Here is an 18,384-nt window from a genome sequence, read left to right on the forward strand (position 1 = left end):
TACATTATGTCGTGAAGTACCCTTATACCATTGCTAGGCAGACTACAACTGCATCATTCTCTGCTGATCTGGAATTGATAATCTGCTGGTCTGATAAATGGAGCCTGTCCTTCAATCTTGGAAAATCTCAGTGTCACCCTGTCACTCTAGAAGGCTCGCTCAACTAATCAACCGGTCTATTTTCATGGTCAGCCACTAGAAGAGATTCAAACTCCTGGAGGTCTAGGCCGCACCATCAGCCATGACCTCTCTTGAGCCAACCCAATAGCAAAGCTGACCTCCAAAACCAGTTTCAGGCTGGGCATCCTCCATCGATCCAAGTCTTTCCTTGGAAAATCAGAGCCACTCAAAATTTACAAGGACTTTGTCCATAGTTCATTGGAGTACTGCTCTCCCCAATGAGCTGGTGCCACATCATCCCATCTGTCTCTCATAGATTCTGTGGAAACTAAAGCTCTCAACATGATTGGAATCTCCAGCGGTGAGGCCGGATCACAAGGTCTGTTTCACATCACAGGCACATTGGTGGTCTCTCTGTTTTCTTACCACCTCTTCCCTCTGCTTGCTGTTCTCCAACCTACCCCAGAAACTACATGATGCATGTGTTCTTCCAGTGACCATCTCCTGGTTACACTTTCAAAACCCACGCTGACCTGGTCACTCTTTTATTCCTCGCTTCTCCCGTCTATGAAGCCGCTTCCTCGAAGCCATTCTTTAATTCCCACTGTTCCCTCCACAGGTTCTAGCAGGCAGTGCAACGCCACCCCACGTCATTCCCGATTCCGACCCATTATCTTTTTTCCTGCAAGTGAACCTTCCTCACCCAACCCTCCATTTGCTGATTTCAGTGTTTCCTCCCTTTTTCTCTCCCCCCCCCTTTTTTTTTTCTCTTTCTCTTTCTCTTTCTCTTTCTCTTTCTCTTTCTCTTTCTCTTTCTCTTTCTCTTTCTCTCTCTCTCTCTCTCTCTCTCTCTCTCTCTCTCTCTCTCTCTCTCTCTCTCTCTCTCTCTCTCTCTCATTCCATCACCTGTGCTAAATTGTTGCCCCGCTATCTCACTGTCAAGTTAACTCTTAAATGAGCTTCACTCTTGTAGAGAAAAAAAAAACATTGATAACAATTAACGTAAGTCTTTTCAATATTTAGGACAATATTATATAACTTGCAGAGACCCGCAAAACATCCACGCAATGTAAAATGTGACTTAAAGTCCTCAGCTCCTCACCCCCCCCCCCCCCCCCCCCACCAAAAGTCCTCGACATCCTTCCTCCCCAAAGCCTCAACATACCCTTCCAACCCTGTCCCATCTCTGCTCCACCCCCCAAACCCAAGTCCTACCCTCCCCATCCACATCTTGTCTTTGTGCAGGATTAAAAACAATTCTTAAATGTCACAGGCAGCATAGCATACATTGTTTGGCCCAATTCTATTCAGCATTATATTAATCACTGCTGTGCTGAAGTACAGATTCAAGGATGTCGATAATGGCACCTGCATACAGTTTGAGATATTATGGTAGCTTCTTCAATGAGCAAAGAAAACAAAGGCTAGCTGAAAGCTTATCCGCAACCTGCTGCTCGCTCACGACTGTGCTCTTTAAGTGCGCACAGCTGAAGATATTGAACAAATCTATGAAGGTTTCTCGCTGGCATGCAAACAGATTGGCTTTGCTGGTGTTGAGAAAATAGAAGGTCTGTTTCAACCAATACCAGGGAGTACATGATACACCCCAGTACTCAGTTGTTGGCATATTTGAGTATCTTGGAAAAATGGTGTGGTATTGGGAGTTACATAAATATTAATGAATGCATGATGACCTGGAAAGAATGCGGCGTAACCGGTAGTGGTGGACGAGCTGTGGCCATTAAACGTTTGAGCTGAAGAACCTGCATATGGGCTGTCATTGCTATACAACATATTGGCGACGAGGATGGCTTACATTGCTCTTACACCACCTGCTGCATTCCTACAGAGTCCGGGTGAGCCTTCGATACCTCATACCTCATGGATGCACATGTTTGAAAACTTCATACTGGCAGAAAATGAAGACGCACCCAAACCCTAACCCCACCCACCACTGGACTCCCATCTGCCTTCCCAGAGAGTGGGGGGTGGGGGCGATAGGAGAGAGAGAGAGAGAGAGAGAGAGAGAGAGAGAGAGAGAGAGAGAGGAGGATACAGTTGGGGTCTGAAGGGAGAGATTTTCATAAGAATTGTATTCACAAGCTTTCAGACCACGCTAAAATTGTCAATTGATCTGAGGATACTTCATTTGTACCAGAAAAGTGTCCAGTTTACCTTGAGCTGCCACGGTGAGGTAAAATCTCTCAAAAGTTTGAACAGATGAAACTGGTGGTTTCACTATATCCAACTCTGTTGCAACGAGTGATTTTACAACCCATAAATTGCTCCCCTCAGTTCAGAAAGATATGCTCCCTACCACAAAACTGAACAATGTTATTTATGACATTCAGTGCCGATGTGATTCCAGGTACACAGGTCACATCCCTCAAACTGAAGGGCCGGATCAAGCAGCACATCCCACTGGAAATCCAGAATAACTTGGAGATTGGTCGTACCCAACCAACTCATGCATGCAAGAACCCAACGAGAATGCCTGCTCAAAAAAGTGATTCTGCCATTGGTCAGCACCTCTTGAACCAATAGAACCTCAGGCGGACCCGAGATGTTGTCTTTGTTCTGCCCAAATGGCCACCGGAGCGGGTACCATACACCTGTAAACCTTTATTGGGGTTAGCAAGCACGGCATCACGGTGTGAATACAGACTTTGTGTGCATTCCATTACTTTCTCCCGTGATTCACTTTCTGATTCTACCGTCTCTTCGTCCCCAATTATTTCTTTTTCTTTGACGATGGCTGGTGCCCATGAAATTTCCTTGTCCAATTCGGCGACCGTCGGCTCTTCTACACCCCGCGTCGCGATTTCCATATCCCGGTCAACTTGGCTGTGCCTCGCTCAAGCTCGCTCCCCACGCGTTCCTCAACATCGCTTCACCTCGTCGCGCGCCATTGCGACCTCCTCGCTCAACCCGCACCCAATGTCCTCCCCTATTTTTTTCATTTCCAGGCTGTATTTGTCACTTTGGGCGTCCATTGCTTCTTTCAATTCGTCCTGGTTACGCCTAGCTTCGTCCTTCATTTCTGTTATGTCTTCATTCCACTTGACCATATAGGCCATCATTTGTGTCATAAATAGGCCCATATCATCCATTGGCGCTGCGGGCTCGGCTCTCGCCGCCACGTGCGAGGCGCCGCCATTTTCTTCGCCAGCTACCGCCCCCTCTTCGGCTTCCTCCACTACCAACTGTCTCTCCTGCAGGTCCTGGGTTATCCATTCCTCCTCTTCACCTACCCCCACCGGCATTCGACCGCCTTGGCCAGCCATGGTACGAATACAATTAGGCTTTTAAACTAAATTTCGTTCGCTCGTAATTTTGAGTGCGTGAAGCACACTCCAGGTCCAATCCCACTCCCGGACACCAAATGTTGCGGTTTTGCACGAAGCCCGTTCCCTTACCAAGGGGAGATTAAGCCCCTTGTTCTCCTTGGGTCTTCGCAACCACGAGACTGAGTCGCCACTTCCGGTCAGATGTGGAAAAGGGTTTTGGGACAATTTTCGCACGTACCTAGGTACCCACGCCGCCACGGAAGCGGGGATCGAGTCTCGCACAAACCACGCGTAATGGAGTACACCCGAGCGGATGGCGTACCACGTGGTCCGTGCTGTTACCTTGCTATTGGAACCCGATCAGAGGGATATAATTCGTACCATGTTAAGTCAATGATGGAAAACACGAGACGGTCGAATCAAAGGAATAACACATTTAATTATTATTTACACATGTACACTGGTAGAAGGAGAGACACAGGGCAGTCTTAAGCAGTCTTAAGTTATTTTCCAGACAATGGGCCCATTCACACTCACAGGGCGATGAAGGAAGAATTGTTCATGCGCTGAACGCGCCGGCTTTGGTCGTCCAGGAACAGCTCACCCGGCGTGGCCCTCTGGCGGTCACCGCACGTATCCCGGCGAAGACAGGCAGGCAGGCGGGAAAATCCTCGCGGCGCGTATCTCAGCAAAGGCAGGCAGGAGGAAAATATGCGCGTCTCTTGCCCGGCACGGGCTGTCTTTAACAGCGTGATTAATACAACTGCGCGCTTTCACTCTCGTAACTGAACTCAGCGCAACTTGCCCTCCAACTCCTCGGGGATCTGACTCCAGCTCAACTGAGAACTCAACTTGTAACTCATGTGCGTTCCACCCGAGCTCATAACTTGTAACTCGTCTGCCTCCCTTCTCATAACTTGGCGCTCCGAACCGACTCTCATAACTGAGGTGGGGGCTCTGGGCACAGGGGTATATGGTTCCGTCCTGGCCCGCATCGAATGTTCCAAACCACGCCTTTTGCCGCAGTGGTAAGTCACTCCCCTCGATCCCTGATTGGCGGCTTGTGCTTACCGATCACTTCCACTCCTTCTGCCCCGCCTTCCTTCGGCCTTGATCGACTTGTTCAGGCTGGCCTCGTGGTATTTTGCGCCAAAACCTAAAGCATCGAGGCATCATAAAGGACCTAACTCTCCTTGTCGTACTCAATGCAAAACTAAACACAGGAAAGGTCTACGCTTACATTTACTACGAAATAACTGAGCTTAAACGAGGCTACGTGTTGTAGTGTAACTAAACTATGAGGGGAAATTAACCTTTATTTGTAAAAACACAAAACTGCAACAATATATATATATATATATATATATATATATATATATATATATATATACTAGGGCATGCCCGTACTATATATAAGCTAGGACGTGCCCGTACGTGGGTGCCCGTTCCTTGCAAAAAAAAAAAAACTGCAAAAAAAAAAAAAACTGCAAAAAAAAAAACAATGGTTTGGTCCATTCGCAACGACCACAGAACCCCCCCCCCCCCTCTATTTACATGAATGGTTTGGTCCATTCGCAAAGCCAAAGCGAACGACCACAGAACCCCCCCCTCTATTTACATGAATGGTTTGGTCCATTCGCAAAGCCAAAGCGAACGACCACAGAACCCCCCCCCTCTATTTACATGAATGGTTTGGTCCATTCGCAACGGCAAAGCGAACGGCGAACGGCTAAATCGCCATAGCTCGGTAAGTACTTGTCCGATTAATTTCAAACCTTGAAAAGGCACATCCTCGGGTCCCCAGCAATATACCTGGCAAGTTTCAAGTATATCGGACCGGTAGTTGTCGAGAAACAGCGGTCACAGACAAACGTACAGACGTACAGACGTACAAACGTACAAACGTACAGAGATTACTGGAATTATAGATAGATATATATATATATATATATGTATATATGTATGTATGTATATATATATATATATATATATATATATATATATATATATATATATATATTGTTACGGACGCGGTTAAGATGTTATTTTGACCGAGCGGTGGTATTGCCGCGACCGAACAGTTATTCCCCGACTACAACCCGATTCCACCCAAACGTTGGCCGTATCGCACCGCAGCTGCTCAATATGGAAAACTCTAAAGCGACCGAATACAAAGAGGAAGAAGACGTACAGAAGAGTAATTGGATTTATTATTTACACATATAAGCAGGAAGAAAGCAGTCACGTTTATTTACAGAAGATATTAGATACACAGTGCAACGCTAGCTTACCTACAGTCTTAATTAACCCAGGGACAGAACAAACAAGGACAGACTCATGCGGGGAATGATGATAGGACTGGCGGGAGATGGATGGCTGGCGGGATAGGGAGGTCCAACTGGTCCTGCAACCGATCGACTCGTTGGGCAGCCGCCGCCCCTTCGCGGCCCTGCTCCAAACTGCCGTCTAGGCCTCACGCTGCTGTGGCTGCAGTTTCGGTGGCTCCAGCTGCAGTAAATGCAGTTTCGGTGGCTCGAGCTGCAGTGAATGCAGTTTCGGTGGCTCGAGCTGCAGCTCAACTCTGGACTTCTCTCGGACTCAACTCAAAGCGCCTCTCTTGGACTCAACCCAAAGCGCCTCTCTTGGACTCAACCGCTTGGACTTCCTCTCGTCTCTCTGTAAAAGCTCATCTCTTTTGGGAAACGCCCTAGCTGCGGGTTATATAGGCCCCGCCCCTCAACCTTCGCGAACCTCCTCGATGTTTCTCTCCACACCCTCTCCAAGTCCAACCCCTTGTTCGTGGTTGGTTGAGTGGGGCTGACTCACTCCTCCCCTCCATGACGAGGTGGGGACCCGCCTTTCTTCCCCAACCCTGCCTCGTGGCCAATGGCGGCAATTGTTGGTTGGCAATGCGAATGGCAATTGACGAAAAGGGGGAATGGAAGTTTTGGGAGTGGGAATGAAGGGAATCTATCTCTTTCACTGGTGCAATGGAGTATTTCAATTAATGGGAGACACATCCTTACCCTAAAACACATAATAAGATATAACTATTGAACAGGGGTACTCTATGATTGGCTGACGTGCATGCTTTTGGACTAATTATGGGACGCCCTTTTGACCTTTACACAGCTCCAGAGGCAGGAGGGGCCAGACTCAAGCAATAATAATAATACACACAATAAAAAAAATACAGTCCTCATATCCGCAACAATATATATATATATATATATATATATATATATATATATATATATATATATATATATATATATATACATATATACATACATACAGTTTTTAGTTACGGTTTTTAGAACCTTCACTTTGTAAATTTAGTATTAACATTTCCTATGTACATTTCCCCTCTAATTGGCTGTTAATTGAAATGAGTGCACCGTAGCTAGTCCATCGCATGCACGTAGCAAATCATAGGCTTCCCTCGATAGTTATCTCCTTATTCTATGTAGTTTAAGGCTCTGTTCCCCACTAGTTGACTCTGCATTGCACCAAATGACATAAGATAGTTCCCTTTTCAAATGCCCCGAAGCCTCCATTCCCAAAGCCTCCATTGCCAACCGCATTACCAACTGCATTTGCCATCATTGAGCACGCCGTCAGCTCGGAGAAGAAAAGCGTGTCTCCGCCCCTCGTCATCGGAAGGAGGAGTGAGTCAGCCCCGATCAACCAACCAAGCACGAGGGGTTTAGCTTGAGGGCGGAGAGAGAACGATCGGGCGGTTTCACGAACGTTCCAGGGTGTGGCGCTATAAAACCCGTCACGCGGCGCCCCCCACCTCAGTCCACCGGGAGAGAGTTGAGTGGAGTTGAGTTCAGTGGAGGAGGAGCTGTGAGAGAGTTCAGTGGAGGAGGAGCTGTGAGTTGAGTCCAAGGAGAGAGATGAGTTCACCAAAAGGGGTCTACCGCAGCTGAACAAACCGCAGCTTTGAGACCACCGTAGTCCAGCCCCCCTGTGACACGCAGCTTCGACCCGCTGCTACGCGGGAACCAGATTGCTGTGGGATCGGTGGCATCGGTGGCCGTCGAGGTCGAGCCCAACGTCCCGTGCGGGAGCAAGCTTCAACTGAACCTTCCTCCCCTTCCAGCCATTCGTTCCTGCCTTCATTTCCCATTTGTGTAAGTTTGATTGTCGTCCGTCTTTTATGTTGTCCTGGGGTTTAAGTAAGACTGCATAGGTAAGTTAATATTGCACTGTGTCTTCTGATCCTTCCATCCTTCTGTAAATTATTTTCGTTTCTTTCCTTCTCCTTGGTTCCTTTTGATTGTGTAAATATTAGTAATAAATTATATTTGTTCTTCCTACCTTGCCTTCTTTCCTCACATCCGTTCGTCCTTGTCTTTTCCCAATTGAATACCTGTGGCACGATTTGGCCAACGTTTAAGAATCGGGTCTAGTACTTGCCAATGGTTCGTGCCGCGGCTGCTAATCCGCTCGGCAATTAACATCTTGTCCGCGGTCGCGAACGAGGTTGCTCACCTGCCTCTCCGGAGGGAGCTGGGCAACTTCAGGACGCACGTCGGTCAGTCGCACACAAGGGGATTAATCCCCCCTTCTTAAGGGGAAAAAGGCCGACGTTGAGATCCGTAACAATTGGTGTCAGGAGAGGGATTCGGACCTCAAGTGCGCTTAGCGCACTCAAAATTACGAGTGGCCCAAGATTTTATTTAATAACATCCTAAATTTAAAATCGTGCCATGGATAGTCAAGGCAATCGGATGCTGGTGGGTGAGTTAGAAGAGGGGTTAGAATCAACCCAGGACCCCAGGGAGGAGGTGGGAGTAATGATGGAGGAGGAGAGCAGTGAGGATATGGTTGCAGAGGTTTCAGGCGCACAAGATGGCACCCTCGCGCACGGGGTTGCAGCGGCACCAAATGTCGCCGCGCCCGTGACCGTAGCAGCGCCGCCAATGGACTGGGACCTATTCATGCTGCAAATGCGGGCCTTCATGGAAGAGAACAGGGGGCTGGGAGGCCAAATGGGAGCAATGACGGACGAAGCAAGGGGTACCAGTGAGCAATTGAGAGACGGGTTAAGTAATATGGGAAACCAAATCGGGGGGCTAGAAGCTAAATTTGAGGGTTTAGACAATAAATTGGAGGGTTTAGACAATAAATTTGATGGTTTAGAGTTTAGACAATAAATTTGGGGGATTAGAAAACCAAATCGGGGAATTGAGAAATGATATGGGAAGCCAAATCGGGGGGCTCGAAGGTAAATTGGGGGGCCAACTAGAGGACATGGGTAATCAAATTTGGGAAATGAAGGAGGGGTTAACGGGGTTGGAAAATAGAATGGCTGCCCAGGAGAACCAGATGGAAGGGGTGAAGAATGGGTTAGGGGGGTTAGAAAACACTATGGAAGGCAAATTGAGGGAAATAGGGGAGCATTCCACCCAGGAAATTAAACAAATGGGAGATCAAATAGAGGAGGTGAAAATCGGGTTAGAAACCAAATTGGATGCCCAGAGGAATGATTTGGAACAGATGAGGGCAGCATCCACCAAAGAGATGGGAGAAATGGGGGAGGAGATCAGACGAGGTGTGGGCGAGGCGGTCTCGGGGGTACGCGAGGAGGTAAAGCGAGGTGAGGAGCGTATGGAGAAAGAGGTGAGAAATAGTACGGCTAGGTTACAGGGGGGCATAGAGGAGGAGAGTAGGGGAGTAGAACAGCTGAAGGTGGGACAGAAGGAATTAGTGGAGCAAGTAGAAAAGAACACTGCGATAATCGGGGGGTTAAAGGCGACGCAGAAAGAAATAAAAAAGGAACTGGTAGTGTTACATGGTCCCCTCGGTGACTACCTGGTCTCAGTGACCCCCGGACCGTGAGAGGACCTTCGCCAGCAAGTACTATTATCTATGCGCTTTCGCAACGCAATCCCTATGAATTCCACCCAAGAGAAACTGATGTTCAATGATATATTTCCAGGGTAAGGATATCATACAATTTCAAGGATACAATCACGGATATATTCCCCGAGCAATCAACAATAAACAACCATCAACAATTCCCAATCCACAATCAATTCCCTATATGATTAAGATGGCCATCTTATATGTGTGTGTCCACTTCTGTACTCACGACCCCCTTTTGGTCTCTGCCCCTCACAATGTCTCTGGGCCCCTCCTGACCAAGATGCTGGTCGGCGTCGCCGCACTCGGGCGGTTGAACGAACCCCGGGTGGACGTGTTTCCACCGGGCAGGTATCGTACCAGGCACCGCGGCTGCAGCCCCTCGTGGCCACGCGAAGCGGGTACGGTAAAGCAAGCCAAAAGCCCCACGCCGCTTGCAAGGCGTGTTAGGCCCCAACGTGCGACCCGTACGCGTCTGTTTAGACGGGGCCACGAACGGTGCCAGACGCGGGGTCGATGCACGGCCCCACGTCAACTTGACGTCTCCACCGGGTAGGTACACGTCCCGGTAACTCCTCTCGCCAGACGGGCTTCGGAACGCCGCTTTTCCACGAAGCGCAAGGTCGATCCCACCTTTCGTCGGAGCGGGGTGAGGAAGAAGAATAACCGTCGCTTTTCTTCCTCGTGTCTTTTCCTCTTCCGTTTCCGGTCCCTTCCGTTTCCGGCCACTTTTTCAGAAGGGCTCCTGACCCTCCAACCACAACAACCCTTAATCTACTACACACGGATAAGCAAAGACCTGAATGGTAATTCACATACATTCACATAAATATGTAACACTCCCCCCCTTCAAGAAAGAAAGTTTGAACCCAGCGAAAACTTTCTTTGCCGGCCAATTTGGAGAAACAAACCAGATAACTCAACCCACCCACATTATCAGTTCCCCCCGGGCACAGTTATCACTTAACAATAAAGCAACCAAAATTTTACCACAACCCCTCCAGATTACTCACTCTGGACTAAGCACCAGCAACGACATTGTCCCTGCCAAATCAAACTCCATCTCATGACCCTCTGACTTTGACCGTCAGTTTCTTGTGAATGAAGGTTAAGGGGTTGATCAAAGATCCAAAGTTAAGCAACTCGATAGCACTTTTTCCGGGAGGCCAAGCCAAGTATTCACTACATGGATGCCTTTAGGAACGTGGAGTTCACGGTTAGTCCGTGCAGGAAAGTTCTCTACATGGGCGCCTTGAGGAACGTGGAGTTCACGGTTAGTCCGTGCATGAAAGTTCACTACATGGACGCCTTTAGGAACGGCGTTCACGGTTAATCCGTGTAGGAATCTTGGCTCGGCGGCTCCGCCGCATTCAGTGCTTCAACTTCTCAGAACTTCCCTAATAATTATGGTGGGACCACTTGTCCCTGTAGTCCCATGAATAGCGGTCTCCTTCTCGGCCACTACTTTGCCAATCCTTCCTTCGGGAGCTGCCGTAACTCAGGGAGCCTCCATAATAATATTGATTGCGGCCACCACCAAAACTACCGCCCAGTTGTCCTCTCCTGTAGACCTCTCGACGCCTACGAAATGCCTTCCCTACTGTTATGGTCCGACCCTCCAAATCCTTGCCATTCCAATTCTTCTCTGCCTCTCTGGCGTCTTTTGTGCTGGCAAACGTGACAAAGCCGAACCCTCTTGACTGTTGCGTTTCCCAGTCTCTTACCAACCGCACTTCCACCAGCGGCCCATATCTGTTGAAGACAGAGGTCAGAACTTCTTCCTCTGTTTTGAAGTTCAGTCCCCCTACAAATAACTTGGCACTTTTGTCGCCATCCCGAGCTGGTGTGGTGTTATTTTCCCTGCTGGGCTCTTTACCAACCCTCAGGTTACCATAAACTTGACCCCCGGCCAAATCATTCCCGATAACCACAGATACACCCTCTACAGGAAGCGTGGCTTGTAAACCGACGGTGACCGGTCCTGACACCAAATCGGACTCCAAATGGATGACATGAAGTGGAGCACTAACACCGCCCCCGATCCCCTGTAAATGAACACTATCCCCCGTTGCCGTCTCCTCGGACCATGGCAAAATGCCTTCAAGCATTAAAGATTGATGTGCCCCTGTGTCCCTCAATATCCTAACCAGTTTCCGGTTAGTCGAGGCTCCATCCCGTGACACAAACCCCTCTGAAATAAATGGTTGGTAACCCTTTTGATGGCGATTTCTCACAATGGCCATTGCATTGGGAGTCGTAATAGTCGGACTCCGCTCTGGGTCTTCCCTTTTCATGCGGTAACAACTGGACATCAAGTGTCCAGGTTTCTTGCAAAAAGCGCAAGTAGGCCCGGAGGAAAAACTCGTGGTCTGCCTCGGGCCCCCCGAACTATAAGTTTGTCTTGGGCCCGCATCCCTCTGATTTCGAACAGGTGGGGTATCCGCATTGTCCCCATAATCCTCTCGAGGCCGCCGCCATGTATGGTCGTTCTCCGCACCTGCTGTTCCCCACCTCCCCTGCGGAGATCTAGGCGAGGAGTTAGGTTCGTAGACCCCTATTCGGTGGGTTAAGGCATAATCATCTGCCATGGTGGCTGCGTCCCACAACTTTGGTACTTTCTTTTCCTGCAGGTACACTTTGATGTCCTCGTGGACACACTGCTGGAATTCCTCCACCAGGATCAAGTCACGCAATGTTTCGAAGTCTTTCCCGAGTCCTTTTGACTCACACCACCGATCAAACATGTTTTCTTTCACTCTGGCAAACTCCACATGGGTCTCACTCTCCCTCTTCCTGGCATTCCTGAATTTTTGCCTGTAAGCTTCCGGAACCAACTCATAGGCTTTGAGGATGTGCTTCTTCAGTACCTCATAATCTGCACATTGGTCCATTGGTAGCGCCGAATAAATCTCTTGAGCTTTTCCCACCAGCACACTTTGCACTAGTATGGTCCAGGCCTCCTCCGGCCAGTTTAATTGTCGAGCCACTTTCTCAAAGTGTGGAAAAAATTTCGCGACTTCCTTTTCACTGAACGGTGGAACCAGCCTCACATGTCTGCCCACATCCCAGGTTTTCTGGTTAGGTGTCGACCCCGTCAGCAAGGGTGGTGCCTCTCCCCGTTCTCTCATCAACTCCAGCTCCTTGAATTTAATTTCCTGCCGAAGCTCCATGTCACGTTCCTTTAATTCCCTTTCTGCTTTTCTCTCCTCTGCTTCGAGTTCCCTTGCAGCTCTCCTCTCCTCTGCTTGTTTCTCTTCTCTCCTCGCTTCTGCTTTCCTTTCTTCTTCTTTTAACCTTTCCTGGAGTTCTCGCTCCACTCTCCTTTCCTCTGCTTGTTTCTCTTCTCTCCTCTCTTCTGCTTTCCTTTCCTCTTCTGCTCTTTCCTTTTCTGCTTTCCTTTCTTCTTCTGCTCTTTCCTTTTCTGCTTTCCTTTCTTCTTCTTTAATCCGTTCCTGGCTCCGTAATTGCAACTCCAGTTTCCGGAGCTCAACATCTTCTGGTTCTTCAGGTAGCCACTCCCAGGCTAACTCGTCCCATGTTCCTAATCCCACCATAGATTGTATCACCGTGGCCTGCAACTCTGCCTTCCTCAAATTAGTTCGGACCTCCAAGTTAAAATGTTTGGCCAATTTCAAGAGGTCCGACTTTAGTAACGCTCGGAACTGTGCCTCACTCGGTGTTACCGCAAAGTTCTGTGCCACAAACGCCATGGTGACTATCGTTAACACCTGTTAACCTTCACCCAAGACTTTACCCCAATTTCCCCAAAAATTTACCAATTAATACTTAATTAATAAATTTTAATTAATAAAAATATTATTTGATTATTTTATACAAATACACTTTTTGATCCCGGACGTAGACCCAATTGCGTATCTGCAAATCGTAATTTGGACGAGCCCCCAATTCTGTTACGTGGTCCCCTCGGTGACTACCTGGTCTCAGTGACCCCCGGACCGTGAGAGGACCTTCGCCAGCAAGTACTATTATCTATGCGCTTTCGCAACGCAATCCCTATGAATTCCACCCAAGAGAAACTGATGTTCAATGATATATTTCCAGGGTAAGGATATCATACAATTTCAAGGATACAATCACGGATATATTCCCCGAGCAATCAACAATAAACAACCATCAACAATTCCCAATCCACAATCAATTCCCTATATGATTAAGATGGCCATCTTATATGTGTGTGTCCACTTCTGTACTCACGACCCCCTTTTGGTCTCTGCCCCTCACAATGTCTCTGGGCCCCTCCTGACCAAGATGCTGGTCGGCGTCGCCGCACTCGGGCGGTTGAACGAACCCCGGGTGGACGTGTTTCCACCGGGCAGGTATCGTACCAGGCACCGCGGCTGCAGCCCCTCGTGGCCACGCGAAGCGGGTACGGTAAAGCAAGCCAAAAGCCCCACGCCGCTTGCAAGGCGTGTTAGGCCCCAACGTGCGACCCGTACGCGTCTGTTTAGACGGGGCCACGAACGGTGCCAGATGCGGGGTCGATGCACGGCCCCACGTCAACTTGACGTCTCCACCGGGTAGGTACACGTCCCGGTAACTCCTCTCGCCAGACGGGCTTCGGAACGCCGCTTTTCCACGCAGCGCAAGGTCGATCCCACCTTTCGTCGGAGCGGGGCGAGGAAGAAGAATAACCGTCGCTTTTCTTCCTCGTGTCTTTTCCTCTTCCGTTTCCGGTCCCTTCCGTTTCCGGCCACTTTTTCAGAAGGGCTCCTGACCCTCCAACCACAACAACCCTTAATCTACTACACACGGATAAGCAAAGACCTGAATGGTAATTCACATACATTCACATAAATATGTAACAGTAGCGACGAAGAGGGAATGTCAGATGGTACATGAGGGGTTGACAAAGAGGTTGGAAGAGGTGACAGAGGCATTGGAGACGAAAGAACGGGAGGTGAGGACGCACATAGAAACGATCAAGGTGGCCTTAGAGGACGAAATTGAGGGGGCGCACCGGGAAATGAAAGAGGTGAAGCAAAAATTAGAGGATGTGGAAGAGGGGGTAAGTGAAATTAAGAAGAGATGGAGGGAAACTAAGAGAGAGAGATAAAGGAGGAGGTGATGGAATTGGTGCAAGGTCTGTGCTCAAATCGTGATGATGTGCTTACTAACCAAATAAAGAGTTTGCAGGTGGCAGAGGAGGAGCGAAGACGAGGTGCCGAGGTGAGTGGCGATATACTCGGAAATGTATATGGTGTGAGGGGAGATTCAGTCGGCTTGGGTGTTGGTTTAGACCCGGGTGTTCGTGAGAGGCCGCTGGTAAGGTGTGTGACAGGTACAGAGTGTGAAGGAGGAGGTGTGCGAGGATGTCCGACTATGGGGTGTGTGAGGAAAAAGGGCGCGCCGAGGAGTGAGTGTGCTGTCGAGAGTGAGTTGGTCGTGGCGCAGGTGCGGGGGGGCACATTGAAGCGCGTGATGGGGAGTGTTACAGGGGATGTAACGGAAGAGTGCACACCTGTGGTCCACATGCGAAACGATCCACATGCGAAATTTGCATTTATGTTTATTTAAATTATACAATGGACTACAAAATGTAAATGTTTCATGATATTTGTTATATTATATCACCTTTATCTATCAATATTGTTGAAATTAAGATCAAATAGCTGTATGTTGAAATATGTTGAAAAAGTCAAAACTTTACATGGGGTGTACTTACTTTTTCACGTGACTGTATATTGTTGCGGTTTTTAGAACCTTCATTTTGTAAAATAATAAGCCTTGTAAATAATTCCCTGTAAATATCCCCATTTTCCAAAGGTCAAAGGTCGCACCCTAGTTAGTCCATATTGCAACACGTAGGATACCATAGGAACTTCTTCAGTTATTTCATTCGTATGTGTTTCAGGTAAGGCTCTGTTTCCAATAGTTTGACTCTGCGTTGCATTAATCAAATAACATAGGCCCCTTTTCATCCCGTTCATTTTGCGGCTTGCCTCTCTCCAAATTGGTCCGCGCCTTTGCCAGTCGCAGCCGCCTTAGCGCTTGCTTGCTGGCAGCGTTCGCTGCATCAAACGCCATTGCACACGCGGTCAGGCTGGCGAAGAAGGGCGGAGCGCGGGGAGGAGGCGTTCACCCCCCCCCCCCCCTGTCGACTCCTCATCAAAGGTGGAGCCAGCGAGCCCTCGCCGACCAACCAGGGCTGAGGTAAGCTCGCTAGTGGGCGTAGCCCTATGAAGGCGGCTTGATTTCTACGCAGGCTATATAAGTGCAAGCGCGGCGCCTTTACACAAGAAGAGAGAGTAGTGCAGTTGTTGAGAGAAGCCCAAGAAGAGAGAGAAGTGCGGTTGTTGAGAGAAGCCCAAGAGGAGAGAGGAGAGAGAGGGCACGGACTGGGTTGGGCGAGATTGCATCATCGATTGTATTGAACCGCGCATACGGCCGTGCGAAGGACTACCCCCCCCTACCCCCCCCCCCCCCCGCCACGTATAAGGTCCGACCGCGTGCCAACAGTACACGCTCGCTGCTGTACGTGTCAACACCCGGAGCCTGACTCGAGTGAACCTGGAGCCGGATCTCGACGCCTACCATCGGCCTGGACCTTCCTCCCCGACCATCTGCCTGGACCCTTCTCCTTCCTGCCATTCCCCTTTCGTGTAAGTCTGTTTGTATGGTCCTGGGCGTGTTAATTAAGACTGTGTAAGCTTGCCCTGTGTCCTTTTGCTCTTCTTCTTGTACATGCCCTTCTTTCATTTCCTCTTCGGGTTTTTGTACGTAATTAATAAATCTCTGTTCTTCCTACCTTTTCGTTTCCTCTCCATCCGATCGTTTTAGTGATTTCTCAATTGAGTATACGTGGTACGATTAGAACCGCTCAGAATCGGGTTAGTCTTTTTGCTAACGGCTCGATTCACGGATTGCTAAACCGCTCGGCAATTTCCACCTGTCCGTGGTTCGAGCGGGAGTTATTTCCCTGCTTCGCGGAGGGATTGGCATGCAAGTATTTGGGAATCCATCTTGACCAATCACCCTGGCCAATCTCGACCGCGGAGGAGCGTTATAACTTCCAGGGCTGGGGGATCGGCCAGTTTAAAAGACAAGGGGATTAACCCCCCCCTTGGTAAGGGGAGCGCTGACCCCCGGATCCACAACAATTGGTGTCAGGCGGTTCCCCGCATATACATATACTGTATATATATATTTGATTCAAGCATGGGATTGAGACAAATTCGATGGATCTTTAAGTGGGCCAAACATGTGGAAATGCAGTTATAGGTGTAAGGGGTGTTGAAAAACATTTTACCTTTTTTTCCTCCGAATGCGTGCACAACCGTAACGGGTTCTCAGGGGAAAAAAAGGTAAAATGTTTTGCAACACCCCTTAGAGAGCATTGTGAATTTTAGTTGACAAACAAATCAGAGTATCCGGAAGAACGTTGTGGAATGCATGTATTTATGTGATAATGCCATAATGCAGATGCATCACCAACTTCACCTGCGGACTGTTGTTCATTTCTACTCAAAAATGCTTGTTAATACGAGATTTTTTTGGAATTTTCTTTGAAAGAAAAAAATTAACCTATTGCCTTTAGAGTCATGTGCTTGAAGACGCATGACTGTAACATTTTACCTTCTTGACCATGTATGACCTGAAAAATGAACCAAGGTTCCATGATGATTACTGGAAACTTCTGATCATGTTTACCCTCTGCATCTGCTTTTCCTTTCCAGCTATTCCTGAAGCTTATGTAGATACACATATCAGGCTGTCTCAGGGTGCCATTACTCACGGAGTACCATTCGGTGGCAACCTACCTTTTGCAAACACAATGCAGTTGTTGTCATCCATGTGGCCTAGTGATAAATGCTGCAACCAGCAGGCCCTTGATAGATGCGTCAGCACCTGTGACAGGGTAAGGAAGCTGATATAAAGCAAACTTACATCTCTTCATATTTGCAACATTTGTTTGGCTAAGCAATTTGCGATCTGTGACAACATGAAGCAAGTAAGAAATCCCACATGATGTTCACCTTCTGATTCTGATGTTCTGATTGATGTTCACCATGTTTACAATACACGTTTCAAAAGACGTACACAAATTGTTATTCTCACATCATTGTATTGCATAGTGAAGGCCACCCATAAAAGCAATCCACAAGTTAAATTGTACAAAATGAAATAAAACTGCATATACCCACAATCGATAGCTTATTTCAGATAGCACTGAGGTGTTATCAATCACCAGAATAAAATGTGTTTAATCTCTCCACAAAGCGTTATCATCCTACGTTTGCTTACGACAAAAGGGTTGGCGGCAGGAAGGGCATCCGGCCGTAAAACATTGCTTCAAAAAGGGGACCGAAAAACAACAACAACCACGGTCCCCGAAAAAGGCCAACCCCCGCTTGCGGGGAAAAATGGCCTCTAAAGGTGGTTTTTTTAATACCCACAATCGATAGCTTATTTCAGATAGCACTGAGATACAGGTGTTGGGCTAGCGAAACCCTGGTGTTGGGCTAGCGGCTAGGGTGCCGGCTTAGGATCCTAGGATCCTGGGTTCGAATCCCGGTCGATCGCTGAATTAACGCCAGGGGGGTTGACTCAGCCTGTCATCCTTCCGAGGTCGGCAAATTGAGTACCAGTTCACTGGTAATTCCCTGTTTGTCGTTAAAGGTGGCAAAAAGGGTTGGCGTCAGGAAGGGCATCCGGCGGTAAAACATTGCTTCAAAAAGGGGACCAAAAAACAACAACCACGGTTCCCGAAAAAGGCCAACCCCCGCTTGCGGGGAAAAATGGCCTCTAAAGGTGGTTATTTTTTTATATATACTGAGGTGTTATCAATCATCAGAATAAAATGTGTTTAATCTTTCCACAAAGCGTTATCATCCTACGTTTGCAGGAATCAGTAATCTTTGTGGATTGCGTCAAGAATGCAATGGAGAGGAGTCAAAATACATTTAATTATCACCCATGTTTGGCAGGAAAAAAATGAGGTCAACAATTAAGTCCCCCCCCCCCCCTCTATAGCAGGGGTCAGCAACCTTTTTGTGCTCTCCAAGCTTATTGGTAATGGAACATGCCCCAGGGGAGTGTTCAGCTACTAAGTTTATTTTGGAGCGCTCGCCAAGTGGCTTAAGTACTC

At 48.3% G+C, this 18,384-nt stretch overlaps 1 protein-coding gene across 3 annotated transcripts in view; it reads right to left on the reverse strand.

The window, feature by feature from the left end:
- The window catches only part of LOC137421438 (zinc finger protein ZFPM2), a 125,127-nt gene that overhangs the window by 28,870 nt on the left and 77,873 nt on the right, over positions 1-18,384 (reverse strand). For all 3 annotated transcript variants that reach the window (XM_068107505.2, XM_078771395.1, XM_068107506.2), the window contains one exon: positions 17,057-17,144. In XM_068107505.2, the coding sequence (XP_067963606.2) occupies positions 17,057-17,144 (88 nt within the window). The remainder of the gene's footprint in view (positions 1-17,056; positions 17,145-18,384) is intronic.

The sequence above is a fragment of the Myxine glutinosa genome, chromosome 2 (assembly GCF_964187855.1).
Source record: "Myxine glutinosa chromosome 2, kmMyxGlut1.1, whole genome shotgun sequence".
Classification (NCBI taxonomy): Eukaryota; Metazoa; Chordata; class Myxini; order Myxiniformes; family Myxinidae; genus Myxine; species Myxine glutinosa.